The 17,134-nt window shown below is 42.1% G+C and overlaps 1 protein-coding gene across 2 annotated transcripts in view; it reads right to left on the bottom strand.

Moving 5' to 3' along the window:
- The window catches only part of GANAB (glucosidase II alpha subunit), a 46,904-nt gene that overhangs the window by 2,230 nt on the left and 27,540 nt on the right, over positions 1-17,134 (bottom strand). For both annotated transcript variants that reach the window (XM_040328943.1, XM_040328941.1), the window contains 11 exons: positions 15,752-15,831; positions 15,469-15,612; positions 14,085-14,181; positions 13,007-13,108; positions 12,668-12,911; positions 12,522-12,586; positions 12,285-12,361; positions 12,120-12,194; positions 11,850-11,963; positions 10,002-10,111; positions 405-505 (listed from right to left, as the gene is read on the bottom strand). In XM_040328943.1, coding sequence (XP_040184877.1) covers positions 405-505; positions 10,002-10,111; positions 11,850-11,963; positions 12,120-12,194; positions 12,285-12,361; positions 12,522-12,586; positions 12,668-12,911; positions 13,007-13,108; positions 14,085-14,181; positions 15,469-15,612; positions 15,752-15,831 — 1,209 coding nt within the window. The remainder of the gene's footprint in view (positions 1-404; positions 506-10,001; positions 10,112-11,849; positions 11,964-12,119; positions 12,195-12,284; positions 12,362-12,521; positions 12,587-12,667; positions 12,912-13,006; positions 13,109-14,084; positions 14,182-15,468; positions 15,613-15,751; positions 15,832-17,134) is intronic.

The following is a 17,134-nucleotide window of genomic DNA, read 5'->3' as shown; positions in this document are numbered from 1 at the left end:
GGATAGAACGCCTGTGCAGCTAAACTAAACATAGCCCTCTTGTAGTTTTACTTTATAGCAAAAAGGAGGAATGTTTAGAATGATAGGCCCCCATACAGCATACAGACCTGACCAGCTGGGGGCAGGGCTTTATGCCATAGGGACCTGGCACTGCACATGTTCTTGCTTGAAGCTCACTTGGGCGCTCCCAACAGAGATCGGGCTGTTGGCGACAGCCTCGAGTCTCTAATGATTAGGACCCAGGGGGAACAGATCCCGATCACACGATTGCTTTGATTATTTAATCTGTAGTTTGTGTTTTTTCCCTCTAGAGAACCACACTTCCCTCTAGCAGAGATACATTGTACATTTACCTAGCTTTACCATGAGAAAGTACTTTCATGCAGGGTGTGGGTGCTGCTTACCTGACAGACGAAGACTGATGGTGTTGGGCTTTGATGCTCCAATGATTACAACTCTCTCTAGCCAGGCAGGAGTCTCAAACTTTCCATGAAGATCCAATGAGCTGATAAAAACATGATTTTTTTTGTGGTCAATATTAAAAGAAACTTAGGAAATCATTTTCTGTTTTGCACTCACTTTTCTCCCCGTTGTAATCATTTTGTGCCTCATTCAATAGAATGGCTAAAATAAAGTGTACTGCCACCTATCATTTCTCCCAGAAATGCTGCACTTAGATAATTTCACAATCATGTAATAATCAGCAGATATTCTAGATTTTTCATGGTAGATAGAGAAACTGGACAGTTGCTGTGTTAAATATGAAGTATTTAGCGCTGAAAAAATTATATGAAACCAAAACAAAAAATGCAAGCCAGCATTCAGGATGAATTCTTAATAAAATCCCTAAAAAGAATGTATAATAATACAGTGCAGCGCAAAAATAATGAAAAAAAAAAAAAAAAAACAAGTCCATGTACAGAAAGAAGTCCGTATGTGCATGTGAAAAAAAGCTCAAATAATTCACAGCATGCAGTGCAGGTAAATAAAGGTAACCAGATATCCTCCACCGCACACAAGAAGGCCTCTCACCTCACAAATTCGACCTAAAAAAAGGTCACAGGGCATAAAAATCACACTAGAAAGATCCTAATCCCACACGTCAGAAGAATGGCTGATAGGTCAGCAAGCATCAAAATGAAAATCGGATCCTGCAGTTTCGATCCACCATATAAACAAACAAAAAAGGCAACCTAGTTCTCTCGGGTTTGGCAGTTTAATGGGGTTAAAAACATACAAAAACTACTCACATGTTAAAGCACTCAAACCGCGAGTGCCAACAGATACAGCATGTAAACACAGACAGCGGTGATCGCGGGTGACGTCCTACGTGGCTCCTCCTCCCATACGCGTTACGTCCGTGGGCAGGACTTCATCAGCGTGGGGCAGGAAGACACGCAGACGTCCCGCTGATAACTTATGTAGTGTCATGGCAACCGCTCAGCTACCAATCAGACCCTTATAGATGGATAGGGCCAATCATGACTTGTGTATCACATGAGCTAAGCATCTCTAGTGTCAAAAAGGGAGCCCGATCACGGATTACGGAGGCCAAAAATAGAATAAAAAGGTGCACATATTAACAAATGCCTACAGACTGGTCAATTACTGCATAGAGAAGTATAAAAATTAAAATATAAAAAAAACGGGAAGAAAAATTTCCACTGATATATAATATTTATACTCAATTTCTAGAAGCAAAAAAATATAAAATACACTTCTGTTAAACGAAGAAAAAATAAAAAAGGGAAACAAGTTAACCATTTCATTGTAAAATTAGAACGTTATCCGCGATCACCATTAATACAATACAAAATGATAAAGAATATATACCTATTAATTCATATATACAAATATATAAAAATAAAAATCCATAAAATTAAAAAACAAGAAAATATAACACATCAGTAACATTAAAAGGGGAGTGAAAACACTATAGCGTCTCCCGACATTTCAGAAAATGTCACCGAGACCCCAAAGGTCTAAAGTTTTGGGGGATCGAAAAGACCGGAGTTAGGCTTACCGGTAACTCTGTTTCTAGGAGTCTTCCAGGACAGCCTCTTGAGACCTTGGGCTCCTCCCTCCGGGACAGGAAACACGTACACCCTTTTCTTTAAAGGGCGGTCCTCTAGATCTCCTCCTCAGTTTGCCCGAGAAATACCAGAAGATCCTGAAAGACATAGTCTACTAACACATCGTTAGATCATTTTATATCTTCACCACAATTACAGTTCCTTAACAGACACCGGGTGGGAAAAACTCCGGCTGTCCTGGAAGACTCCTAGAAACAGAGTTACCGGTAAGCCTAACTCCGGTCTTTCTCTAGTCGTCTTCCAGGACAGCCTCTTGAGATGACAAGCAAGAACTTACTGGTTTTTAGGGTGGGACTACTGTCTGGAGGACCCTTCGTCCGAAGGCCTGATCCTTGTCTGACAGCAGGTCCAACCGGTAGTGTCTTGCAAAGGTTGAGTAAGATGTCCAGGCTGCCGCCTTACAGATCTCTTCCGGGGACGCTCCTGCTCTTTCTGCCCAGGAAACCGCCACTGCCCGAGTAGAATGTGCTTTAACTGTAGGTGGTTCCCTACCCCCTAACGTATATGCTTCTACAATCAACATCCTGAGCCATCTGGCAATAGAGGATTTTGATGTTCTGTGACCCTTGCGGGCACCTGAGAAGTTAACAAAAAGTGAGTCACATAGTCTAAATTCCTTTGTGACTTCTAAGTAAAATAAAAGACTTCTTTTAACATCCAATAAGGACAAAAATTCCCCTTCATCATTTTCTGAAGAGGAAAGCAAGGTTGGTAGGACAATGTCCTGAGTCCTATGAAAGGTAGAGGCTACCTTGGGTAGGAAGCTAGGATCCGTCCTAAGAATTATCCTATCATCAAATACAGATAGGAAGGGTTCCCTAATAGAGAGGGCCTGAAGATCGCTGACTCTCCTGGCTGAGGCTATGGCCACTAGAAAGACTGTCTTAAGGGTAACATGTTTCAGAGAAGACTCTTCCAGCGGTTCAAATGGTTTGTTAGTAAGAGCCTTTAGTACCAAGGACAGATCCCAAGAGGGACAGGCTCTAATCCTAGTTGGATTAGATCTTGTCAGACTTTTGAAAAAGTTTTTGACGAAGCGATCCTGTTGAAGAGGTACATCCAAAAAAATACTTAAGGCAGCCGCCTGTACTTTGAGAGTGCTGACTGATAAGCCTAAGTCCGCACCTGCCTGCAAAAATTCTAGCACTACTGGGATGCCAGAATGATTCATTCCTTGTTGTATCTTCCAGGAATTGAATTTTTTCCACACCTTAGAGTATATTGCTCTAGTTACCGGTTTGCGACACCCTAAGAGAGTCGTGACCACTTTATCTGAAAAACCCCGTGCTTTCAATAGTTGCTCTTCAGAAACCAGGCAGTTAGTTTCAGGTTCTTTATTTGAGGATGAAGGACTGGACCTATAGACAGTAGATCTACTTTCTCTGGAAGTGTCCAAGGTGGATACAGGGCCAGCCTCCACAGGCTGGCGAACCATGGCCTCTTGGGCCAGAAAGGCGTGATCAGAATCAGATCCGCAGGTTCCCTGAGAAATTTTTGGATTACCCTGGGAATCAACCTCACTGGAGGGAATGCGTATGCCAGGCTGAAATGCCAAGGATGTGAAAAGGCATCTATCCCCTTCGCTTCGTCTTGTGGGTGAATGGAAAAAAATGTTGTAACCTTCCTGTTCTCCTTTGCTGCGAACAGGTCCACCTCTGGTAGTCCCCAGAGTGAGACTATCTGGTAGAAAGTCTCCTGGTCTAGAGACCACTCGTCCTGACATACTACCTGTCTGCTGAGGAAATCTGCCAGGGTATTCAGTGAGCCCTTTAGGTGGACAGCTGAAAGGTGTACCAGATTTTTCTCTGCCCAGATCAAGATCTGTGTAGCTGTTGCCTGTAGGGCTGGGCTCCTTGTGCCTCCTTGCTTGTTTATATAAGCTACTGTGGCAGCGTTGTCTGTCCTGATTTGTAGATGCTGACCCACTAGATAGCCGTTCTAAAAGCCATTCAGGGCTTCAAGTGCTAACAGTTCTTTTTGGTTCGATGACCGAAGAACCTCCGAGGACGACCACTGACCCTGGGTCCAAACTTCTCCCAGGTGGGCGCCCCAACCCCCCCTGCTGGCATCGGTGGTCATTACCAGAGCCACTGGCGGATCCCAGAGAAGACCCTTGTCCAGGTTTTCTCTGGCTCTCCACCACCATAGGTTTCTTTGAATGCTCTTTGGGATAGGTATTGTGAGGTCCAAATCCTCCTTCCTGCCACTCCAAAGTTTGAGCATATGTGCCTGGAGAGGACGCGAATGAAATCTGGCCCAGGGTACCGCCGGAAAACAGGCCGACATCAGACCCAGAACTCGCATAACTTGCCTTATGCTGATCTCCTGATTCGTCTGGAGAAAAGCAACCGCCTGATCTAGTTTGAGAATTTTTTCCTGGGGAAGGAAAATCTTCTTTTCTACTGAGGATATTCTGTATCCCAGGTACATCACCTCCTGTGATGGTATCATCTGCGATTTTTCTTCGTTGACCAGCCAACCCAGGGAACGCAGGAAAGACAGGGCTACCTTCAGGTCGCTCTCTAACTGATGACCAGACGGGGCTATGAACAACAGATCGTCTAGGTAAGGCACTATTGTTACTCCTTGGAGTCTCAGTGGTGCCAGGGCTTCTGCTAGGACTTTGGTAAAAATCCTTGGCGAGGAAGACAGGCCAAAGGGAAGGGCCCTGAATTGCAGATGTTTGGTAGCAGAACCCAGTCTTACCGCTAGACGCAGGAATTTTTGGCATTCCTGACGGATCGGAATGTGTAAATATGCGTCCCGTAAGTCCACGGTGGCCATATAACACTTTGGGAAGATCAGACTGGTGACTGAAAATATCGATTCCATTCTGAACCGTTTGTACCGGACCCACTTGTTGAGGGGACGAAGGTTTAAAATCAGTCTGTACTTTCCTGAGGGCTTTTTCACCACGAAGACATGTGAATACACCCCCTGACCTTCCTCCTCCTGGGGAACTTCCAACAGAACCCTCTGATCCAACAGGTCCCCTAAAAGGAGACCCAGGGCCTCTGCCTTCTCCCGGTCTCTGGGAGGTTGAGTGACCAAAAATATTGGGGGAGGGGGAACTGAGAATTCCAGCCTGTAGCCGTTTTCTATGAGGTCGTGTACAAACGGACTGACTGTTAATTCTGTCCATTGTGAGAGGAACTCCCCCAATCTTCCTCCCACAGGGACCTGAGTGTCACTGGGTTTTGGGGGGAACCTGAGGAGGGTTAAACAAGATTCCTCCTCTTCCACGTCCCTTTTGGCCCACCCAATGTTTTTTAGGATGTGAATCCCGGTCTTTCTGGCTTTGCCTAAACCCTCGAAAAAAGCGTTTATTTTCTTTCTTTTTTCTTTCCGGGAAGGCTTTCTTTTTATCTTGTGTCCTTTCTAGTGCCTCCTGGAGACCCGGACCAAATAAGTGATCGCCAGAAAAAGGTAAGCCGCAGAGTTTTAATTTTGATGCGGCGTCACCCGTCCATGTCTTTAACCAGACCGACCTTCTGGCTGCGTTGACCAACGCTGCAGATCTGGCTGCAAGCTTCACCGATTCTGAGGAAGCATCGGCTAGGAAGCCAGCCGCCTTCAAGAGTAACGGGAAAGATTTTAAAATCTGCTGCCTGGATGTACCAGCAGTGATATGCGCTTGGAGTTGATTAAGCCAACACTCCAAGTTCCTGGCTACGCAGGTAGCCGCCAACGCTGGCTTAAGTGCAATAGTGGAAGCGTCCCAAGCCCTTTTTAAAATGATGTCACCCCTTTTATCCATTGGATCTTTAAGTGTTCCAAGGTCATCGAAGGCCAGGTCAGTTCTTTTTGACACCCTGGCCAGAGGTGCATCTAGCTTTGGAACTTTGTTCCATGGGAGCGTAGTATCTTCCTCAAAAGGATATCTACGCTTTAGGTTCCCTGCAAAAAAAGGTCTTTTTTCTGGTTGCTCCCACTCCAACAAGATCGTTTCCACCAACGACTTATGAACAGGAAAACACCTGGTTTTTACAGCACTACCTTGATAAAGTTGGTCGTGCTTAGATAGCTGGACCTGTTCCTCTCGGATCTCTAGGGTTTCATATATTGCTTTAAGCAAGTCTCCCACATCTTCTAGAGACAGTCTATATCTAGTCCCCCTGGAAGAGTCTTCTTCTTCTAGCTCAGAGCCAGAAGCTGAATCTACCTGAGAGGAAGCCTGGGACCGAGTGGACCCTCCTGCTTCCTCCTCCTCATGCTCATCCCCTTCGACCGGAGTTGCCAAGGACGGGGCACTAGGGGTCCTATATACCGGGGACGGCATCTGCATCCTATCCATCATTCCCCGGAAAGATTTGAAAGTGGATGCTAGCTCATCTTTTACAGATGATAAGACTTTTTGGCATTCTGCCACAGAGTCATGAGATTTGACCTAAAATCAAACACAAACACCATGCTTTAGTATAAAAGACAATGCCCCCTGACAGCCACCCGTGTGTCAGAAAAGGTAAGTGCTGGGGAGCCCTCCACCACAGGCCCTGCCCAGGGAGGGAGAAAAGGTCCTGAGATAATTCAGACCATGTCCCCCCAAGGTAAGTGAAGAGTCAGCCTAGCCCCCCTTACCTGGGAGACGCCGGAGCCGGTGGACCCGGAGTCTGTAGCCTGCCTCGCTTCCTCCATCGGTCCTGTGTCCTTAAACAGCCCGGCTGCGTATGGAACACACCGCTCCGTGTGCCTTCCTTCCACTGCCGCGCTTAAGTCGAATGGGACTAGGTTTCGACAGCGCCCCTTGATGACGCCGTTCCGGTGACGCACTTCCGCCTTGTGGAACGCATCCGTCCCGCCCCTCAGCGCCGCTCCGGAAGAGGATCTGCAGTGCAGAGCGGCATGGCCAGCCAGCGTCTCTCGCCGCCGCCATAGCTGATGTACCGCGCTGTGCCCTCAGAAGGAGACCAACGCAACAGGTACTGGGTACTGCGGGGGGGGATGCCGACATCAAGGGTTCCCACTCTCTCTGAGCTTTAGACAGCAGTGAAAAAACGGTGACCTTTCTCTTCCTAGCAGGAGCAGAGGGGTACCAGGCAGAGAGGGAATCCAGCATTTTAAAAGTCCCTTAAAAAACGTGCTCCTTCCCTTCTGGCAGGAAACACAATAACTGAGGAGGAGATCTAGAGGACCGCCCTTTAAAGAAAAGGGTGTACGTGTTTCCTGTCCCGGAGGGAGGAGCCCAAGGTCTCAAGAGGCTGTCCTGGAAGACGACTAGAGAAAAGTATCTAAACATTGGAGGGGTGGACATTTCATTTGCCAACTTAGCCGTCGTGAATCATTCTGGATATTCGAAACTAAGGTTATGTCACCTGCAGGCTTAAATGTGGATTTTGATTTAAAATTGTTTTATTTCTAATAGATAAAATATATTTTTATTATATTTTCTCTCTTGTTTTAATTTTATGGATTTTTATAGAAGAATAGGTATATATATTATTTATCATTTTGTATTGCATTTATATTGTACCAACTGCTTGCCAACCAGCCGCCGCAGTTGTACTGTGGCAGGTCGGCTCTGCTGTGCGAGATCAGGTAGCTATACATCATCTCGCCGAGCATCCAATTGGGGCGCGCGCACGCGTGCCTCCCTGACTGCGACGGGCGCGATCATCGCCCGGCACCCACGATCGCTCGTTACAGAGCGAGAACCGGGAACTGTGTGTGTAAACACAGCCCCAAGTCCTGTCAGGGGAGAAATGCCTGACCGTCCGTTTATACAATGTATGAACAGCGATCAGTCATTTCCCCTAGTGAGTCACCCCCCCCCTACAGTTAGAACACACCCAGGGAACATACTTAACCCCCTTCCCTGCCAGTGGCATTTTTATAGTAATCAATGCATTTTTATAGCACCGGTCGCTATAAAAATGCCAATGGTCCCAAAAATTTGTCAAGTGTCCGCCATAATGTCGCAGTACCAAAAAAAATTTTTTTTATATATATATATATATATATATATATATATATATATATATATATATATATATATATATATATATATATATATATATATATATATATATATATATATATATATATATATATATATATATATATATATATATATATATATATATATATATATATATATATATATATATATAAAAAAAAAAGCTGATCGCCGCCATTACTAGTTAAAAATAAAAATGCCATAAAACTACCCTCCATTTTCTAAACGCTATAACTTTTGCGCAAACCAAACGTTTATTGCGATTTTTTTGTACGAAACATATGTAGAAGAATACGTATCGGCCTAAACTGAGGGAAAAAATTGTTTTTTTTATATATTTTTGGGGGATATTTATTAATTATGGTAAAAAAGTAAAATATATTCATTTTTTTCAAAATTGTCGCTCTATTTTTGTTTATAGCGCAAAGACTAAAAACCGCAGAGGTGATCAAATACCACCAAAAGAAAGCTCTATTTGTGGAAAAAAAAAAAAAAGAACGCCAATTTTGTTTGAGAGCCACATCGCATGACCGCGCAATTGTCAGTTAAAGTGACGCAGTCCCGAATCGCAAAAAGTGCTGTGGTCTTTGACCAGCAATATGGTCCGGGGCTGAAGTGGTTAATGGTGATCGTGGATGACGTTCTAATTCTAAAATGAAAGGGTTAACTTGTTGTTTCCCTTTTTTAATAGAGGTGTAGTATTTATATTTTTTGCTTCTAGAAATATTGAGTATAAATATGGTATATCAGTGGAAGTTTTTCTTCCCGTTTTTATATTTTTATACTTATCTATGCAGTAATTGACCAGTCTGTAGGCATTTGTTAATATGTGCACCTTTTAATCTATTTTTGGCCTCCGTAATCAGTGATCGGGCTGCCTTTCTGATACTAGAGATGTTTATCTTGTGTGATCGAGTCATGATTGGCTGTATCCATCTATGAGGGTCAGATTGGTAGCCGAGCGGTTGCCATGACACTACATAAGTTAACAGCGGGACGTCTGCTTGTCTTCCTGCCCCACGTTGATGAAGTCCCGCCCACGGATGTAACGCGTACGGGGGGGAGGAGCCACGTAGGACATCACTCGCGATCACTGCCGTCTGTGTGCGTTTACATAATGTATCTGTTGGCACTCGCGGTTTGAATGCTTTAACATGCGAGTTGTTTTTGTATATGTTTTTAACCCCATTAAACTGCCAAACCAGAGAGAACTAGGTTGCCTTTTCTGTTTATTCATATGGTGTGGCGAAACTGCAGGATCCGATTTAATTTTGATGCTTGCTGACCTATCAGCCATTCTTCTGACGTGTGGGATTAGGATCTTTCTAGTGTGATTTTATGCCCTGTGACCTTTTTAGGTTGAATTTGTGAGGTGAGAGGCCATCTTGTGTGCGGTGGAGGATATCTGGTTACCTTTATTTACCTGCACTGCATGCTGTGAATTATTTGAGCTTTTTTTCACATGCACATACAGACTTTTCTGTACATGGACTTGTTTTTTCATTATTATTTTTTGTTTATTATACCGTTGCTCCGTGTTATCAGGAGGTTCCAGGGAGATTATATATATATATATATATATATATATATATATATATATATATATATATATATATATATATATATATATATATATATATATATATATATATATATATATATATATATATATATATATATATACACATATATACACATATATACACATATACATATACATATACATATACACACACACACACACACACACACACACACACACCCTTCCAATGGCAAAGGAGCATAAAAGGCCCATAAGTGGGCCCATAATGTGTTTGTCAGAATTTATTAGTTGTCCTTTAAAATGTCCAAGAAAAAAACAAAAAAAAAAAAAAAAAAGCCTCAAAAATCACTACTACTTTAGTTCATACTAGTTCCAGATATCAATGAGAATTCATATATTTTTGTAATCTTACCTTGAAGTTAGCTGTCCATGGCTGTAATTGAATTGTCTATATAAAAACTCATTTTGCTGGTAATTAAAGCTGTGGCCATCATCCAAATACAATTCACCTTGTGCTTCTCCCTAAAACAAACATAAATAAAGTAGACAGACCTAATCAAAAAGAGCAATATAAAAAAGTTAAATAAGGGCTTGTTCACACCATGCATCCCTTAGGCCTCATGTACACTGCTGCTCCTAAACATGAATTTGGGAGCTTTTGCCTTTTTCTTGCCAAACCTCTTAAAAACACAACTCAATAAAAGCCTGTGTCCCCATGTGCACACAAGTTTTTACCAGAGTTTAGGGTCAGTTAAACATCCCTCAACTGAACGCAGAAGAATCGCGTTCAGGAAAGGAACATTATGGCCATAAAATGTGACGTGCGGCAAACACGCATGCAAGTTTAGCACTTGGACATTTATTATTTTTAAACGACAAGTATTCTGGTCAAATTACAAATGGCCAACTGTGCTATAGCCGAATGCCGGCTACAACGCAAATGGATAGTCCTTATACGACGGCCTCCCGTGATCGCATGGGAAGCACGCACTGTAATCAGTGTCCAGAGGACACTGCTGATCACAGATTGAGGTAAAAAGCCAATCAGTGGCTCTTTACCATATGCTCAGCTATGTCAAATCACAGCGGATCAAGAATGTAAATATAAGCTGGTTATTGGTACAGTCCCTACAGTGCCCACCAGTGCAGCCTCATCAGGGAAGGAGAAAAAAAATTACCCGTTTGCAAAATGATATAACAAACTATGAAAACATTTTTTTTTGATGTTCAATCTTCTTTCGTTTTTTTTTAGCAAAAAATAAAAAAACAAGTGGGGATTAAATACCACCAAAAGAAAGTTCTATTTGTGTGGAAATAAAATAATTTTGTTTGGGTAGTGTTGCATGACCGCACAATTGTCAAAGTGTGACAGCACTAAAAGCTGAAAATTGGCTTGATCAGGAAGGGGAGAATAGTGCCCAGTAGGCCAATAAGTGGCTAATAAACTCCAAACGCTAAACGAGGCAAAAACGTGGTACCGCTTTTATGTTGCATTTAGGGTTTTTCTGCTGCCAGGAGAGTTACGTTTAGGGGTAGATCGTGTACATGTAGCCTAGGGCCTCATGCACAATGGTTTATTGTAAAATGCAGTTTCTCCCGACAGGAAAAAATTAGCACCAAGAACTCCCCTAAGCTGCATTTTTTCAAACAAGTTTAGCAGCGTTTGGATGTTTATTTCATTGGCCAGAACTTTAATTTATTCTGGCCATTGAAATTAATAAAAGCTGAAGTGCTAAAAAGGTGCCTAGCAATGAAGCACGTTTAGTAAATGGCAGAAGATTTTTTTCTACCAAAAAAGAGTGGCTTTCTTTTTCCTGCCTCTAAACGCTGCAAAAAGCCTGTGTGTTCATGGAAACACAGGCTTACATGCAGGGGAGTTTAGAGGCAGGAAAAAACATCCAGTGTGCACGAGGCCTTCATGTGTATGTAGTTTTGGATGAAGTAGGGAAGGATTAGAACTTCTGTTACGATTTTGCTGTCTGTCTCTCCTAGATACCCCCATTTGTCCTGGTTGCTATGGTTACCAAAACAGAAATTAAAGAAGAATGTAGATATGCAATTTTCCAATAACCTGAAAAAGGTCTTTACAGCCCAATAGCTTCCTTTTTTAAATAGGGGAAATGTGCTGTGTCCATCCATGAATTGGACAGGGAAAAAACAGTATTAGTGTCAGATGTCTTCCCATCCTGGTAGACCCATGTCCATCTATGGTCACCCTAGGCTAAACCAAAGAAATAGGAGGAGTTCTACTGGTACTAACCTGGAGGTCCAGTGCTACATATAAAGTAAAGGGATCAGTCTGCATACATTCTGAGGATCTTCTGGGACGGTCCTTCCGTGGAATTATAGATCCGCCCCGCTGATAAACTGGTATCTGGAAATAAAAGTGCGACATTAAACAAGAGAACATTGGTTGCACAGAACAGATGGGGAGAAAAAATAAATAAATATATATTAAATTGAAGATCACAGACATTACAAAACAAAAACGATAAACATGGTATAACATTATGTATTTGCTCATACTCACTGAGCTGATGGTAACTGGCAAGTAAAACTTCTGTGGTGCCTTATAGCTCTGATAGCTACGTACATCATACCAGACCTACACACAAAAAAAAAAAAAAAAATGGGGCTGTTAGAAATCATTAATGGCTGAAGTGTCAGTGTCAGGAAATGATGACAGCGTTGTTACCTCTCCGGCCCCTGGCAGATAAATTTCAACTTCACGAGCATTGGCTTCCGTTACAGGGTGGACCAAGAGTGCGGAGCCTATATAACGACATGAAGGGAAATAACCAATAAATTAACCCAAATACTATCATAGTGATCCAACGTTCCACGCGTCAATTCTAGTGTACTCTGACAATGCAAACACATAATATATTGCAAAAAAAAAAAAAAAAAAAGAAAAAGTACACACATTACTTACCAAGCATGTACTGATCATCCATTGCAAAGATAGACACATCAGTAGGAAATTCAACCCAGAGAGGTCTGAAATAGACAACATATAGTACTGTAGGATACCATATGAATAGCACTTTCCATTACATTTTGCACAGGGACCCAGCTCACCTCATGACAGGCTCTGCATCACGATGGGCATTGTAGAACAATGTATACCAGTAGGGAAGAAGAGTATATCTTTCACGAAGAACTGTACGTATCAGGTCTGTATTGGTCTCTCCATGTAACCAGGGCTCCCGACGAGGTGTATCCAAATGAGCGTGAGCACGGAAAAAAGGCTGATAAGCACCAGCTTGATACCAGCGAAGCAGTAGTTCAGGCTCTGGGTTTTTAAAGAAGCCACCAACATCAGCTGTGAAGGGAAAGAATATAGCAGCAGGTTAGAAAGCTGCGTGAACAATCAAAGCAAGACAAAATAGCAAAGTACCTTTAGTTATTAACACCAACCTCCACAGAATGAAATGCCAACAAGACCCAAACTTAGACACATGGGGATGGAGATCTTCAAGTGCCCCCACTCAGCAGCATTATCACCTGTCCATACGGCACCTGATAAACAAAACATAACAAAGCATTTGTTACCCAAACACTTCACATTACTGATGTGTGCCTGCTGTGCCATGTACTTGCATGAGAAAGTATCATGTTTCTCTTTGTATTGCTTCCTTTATGGGAAATCCCTGGTGTTCCTGCCAGTTGCTCTGCTTTCCTATTAAAAACTGACCACACTAAGCAGGAGAGCACACTGTGGTCTGTTCTCTAGCTAGGCTGGGAACTTTGTGTACAGTGGCACCTTGGATTGTGAGTAACGCGGTTAACGAGCGTTTTCGCAATATGAGCACTATATTTTTAAAAATCTTAACTTGGTTTGCGAGCTTTGACTTGCAAAACGAGCAAGATTCAGGCCAAAGTGGTGTGCAGTACCGCGTTTGGCCTGAGGTGTGTGTGGGGGAGCGCCAGAGCCGATCGGAAAGATACGGAAATTCTCCGTTAGAGGTCAGCCGAACTGTCCTTGGGCCTTTGCGGCTGTTTACGAGGCTCTCACCTCTGACTACATGCGGTATTGCATGCCATTGAAGTCAATGTGGAACAAATTATTTTCGTTTCCATCGACTTTAATGGGCAAACTCGCTTTGATATGCGAGTACTTTGGATTACGAGCATTGTCCTGGAACAGATTATGCTCGTAAATCCAAGGGTCTCCTCCAATAATCAGACTTGTCCTGAGATGCCCCTGCTGCACAGACATTCACTGGGAAGCTCAGCGTACTTCTGCCTCTCCTCCCACCAGCTCTTATGCAGCTGAGAACAGAGGGAATGTTATCACTTAAGGATGGGGGGGGGGGGGGGGATATAAAAAACAAAACAAAAAAAAAAAAAACATAATTTTTTTTCTCTATCTATACAAAAATGTTTTGCCTTTCATTTATATTTGAAACTGATCAGTTGTTTTACAAGGCGATTGTTTACAATCACTTTAAGACCTGTACGTTCATCCAGATCTTTACTTTCTGTATAGTCTTACCATAACGTTGTGAACCTGCAAAGAACGCTCGAGTCAAGACAAAGGGCCTTTCCTTTCCTCCAGAACGATGGATCAAACCCTCAGCAGTGGCTTGGTGCTGAAATGCAAGAAGTGAATTTTAAATCAACCTGTGATAAAACATTAACAACTGTACCATTTATACCACATCAAGAGTAGCAGATAAAAATTGTATAGTAACCAGAGTACCTCGCATGAGGTGGTCAGTAGTGCCACAGCTGTAACTTAAATTTTATATGATAATCCTGAGCTATGTCAAGATTCTTTTAATTGTAAATAGAAATTGCAACTAATTCTGCCATGAGAAAAACATGGGGGCTACCAGTAAAGTCTTTCTTATGAAAATGCTTGACTGTTATAATGGGCCAATGGTTCCAGTTTGCGTCACTGACTTTGAGCAAGTAACCAAATCAGGAAAGTCCAAGAAAAGTCAGAAGTCCTGTAGATTATGTCAGGTCAAAAACTTAAAACAAAACAAGTGGGTCAAGTATGATAGTCTAGGAGCATTTTCAGGAGAAGTCATACAGTATACAATTCGTTTCTCAAGACAGATTCCTTTAACAGAAGCACATCCTATCACAGCAATTCAAATAATCAGGTATTTTCACAGCCAAAATGGCAATCTCACTTGTTAACATTCGCCCTAGCAAAGTGCACAGACATTTATTGTAAACGGCATCCCAACACACAGTAATGGGAAAAAGGCTCATGTGCATTTTCTGGCCCTTTGTATTGTGTTTATATTAAAGGTAACCAACTCATTAAACACTTCCCATCTGGGCCAATTCTGGCACATGTAAAAGTTTAATTTTTTTTTGAAAATTACTTAGAACCCCCAAACATACCCCACTAATAGATAGATAGATAGAGATATATATATATATATATATATATCTATATCTATATCTATCTCTCTATCACACACATTTTTTTTTTTTGTGGAGAGCACAGGGAATAAATTGGTGGTCGTTGCAACTTTTTATGTCTGCATGATGCCTGTAGCTGCAGGCATCATTCAGATAACCCCACTCAAAGTCCAGGACATCATAAGACAGCCTATGGGCGGGAAGTGATTAAGAATAAGCTGCCTTAACACAACGCATGTCAATGCTCCACAACAGACTAAAACGTTTGAATCTACCCTAAAAGCAACAGAAATTTTAATTTAACAAATGCGCAGACTTCACCATGTAGACTAGCTACTGCACTATTTTTGCATTGCACACTCCAATGTCTAGTCTGTCACTAAATTTTCCCCTCAGAAGCCTCTTTTGTCGTTTCACAATGTTTTTCTCCTAAGAATCTTCCACAAAGCTGGAATTTAGCATCTGGACAAAAATGATCAGTTTTCAAGTTTTATACTCACCACATAGAGTCCATATATATTATGTACATCGCGATGCTCCCATTCACCCCAATGTACAGCATCTTTGTGCATTGTCACTTCTGGACCGTTAAACACAGACGGCTCATTCATATCATTCCAAACAAACAAATTTTCCGTGGACCCCTGGTGGCAAAAGGCAAGAAGAGAAGTAAATGTATAAATAAAATAAAAATAAATAAAAAAAAAAAGAAAAAAAAAAAAGAGAAAAAAAAAAAAAAAAAAAGCTGCAGAATCAGAATAGACTAAAGTGCAGGTAGTTTACCTCATAATGGTCATACGAGAACATGCTGGACCACCAGGCCCTCATATCTGGATTAGTGAAGTCTGGATAGGCTGCAGACCCTGAAAAAAATAAAATAAAAATAAGGGACAACCAAATAGTCTTACATTAGGCTGTTCGCTTTTAGAACCTCAGCAGATGCAATTTCACCTACACACCTATGCTTTGCAGAAATGTTTTCATTCTGAATTTTTTATATTCTTGCAGAAAAAAGGATTTTACAGGTAAGTATGACGAAAAAAATCCTATTTTCTTTTTCATACATCATGGGACACAGAGTCAGGCTAAAAATTACCTACTGGGATGTCCCAGAGCAATAGTCCTGAACGTATACACTGAAGACCAGGTAGCAGCCTTACAAATCTGAGCCATAGATCCCTGATGGCGAAAATCCCAGGTGGTTCCTACACCCCTGGTAGACTGAGCTTTACGTTTCAGACCTGAACGACCAATTCACGGACCCAATTGGCAATAAAAGCTGCCTGCCCTTTCTTGGGTACTTCTGGTAAAACAACAAAAGGAGTCTGATCCTCAGATGTCCGCAGATCTAGACAAATAAACCTTGACTGCTCGTACAACGTCCAAAGAATGCCTTTCTTCCGCCGAACGAGGCCGAGAGAATGAAAGGCAAAATAATGTCCTGATTGAAATGAAGGGCCGACACTACCTTTGGCAAAAAGGATGGAACAGGTGGCAATACAACCCCCGTCGTGGTGAAGGATTAAAGGGCTTGTAAAAGGTTTGTTTTTTAATTTCCTAAATAGGTTACTTTAAGCTAGTGCATTTTTGGTTCACTCACCTTTTCCTTCGATTTCCCTTCTAAATGTTTTTTTTTTCTTTGTTTTCTTTGTCTGAATTTCTCACTTCCTGTTCCTCCTCAGTAAGGTGTTCAGTAAGCTGTTCTAAATGACTTTCCACCGCTCGGATGATGGTGGAAAGCTTACTGAGGAAAAACAGGAAGTGAGAAATTCATACAAAGAAAAAAAACATTTAGAAGGGAAATCGAAGGAAAAAGTAAGTGAACCAACAATACACTGGCTTAAAGGAACCTATTTAGAAAATAAAAGACAAACCTTTACAACTCCTTTAAGTACGGTTTCCCTGCATGAAAGGGCCGCCAACTCCCACACCCTTCTAGCCTAGGTGATGGCCATCTGGAAGGCTAGCTTGCATGACAGCAAGTCTAATGGAATTTCGTTAATAGGTTCAAACGGTTGCCTCTAACAGACAGCACCAAATTCAAGTGCCAAGGACACATAGGGGAAACTCTCTTGCTTAAATCACCTAACATAAAAGGTTTGGATCAGTGAATGGGAGGCTAAAGGCCGTTGGAAGAACACAGATAGAGCCAAAAGTTGACCTCCG

The sequence above is a fragment of the Rana temporaria genome, chromosome 11 (genome assembly GCF_905171775.1).
Source record: "Rana temporaria chromosome 11, aRanTem1.1, whole genome shotgun sequence".
NCBI lineage: Eukaryota > Metazoa > Chordata > Amphibia > Anura > Ranidae > Rana > Rana temporaria.
This window is presented reverse-complemented; position numbering and strand designations above follow the sequence as displayed.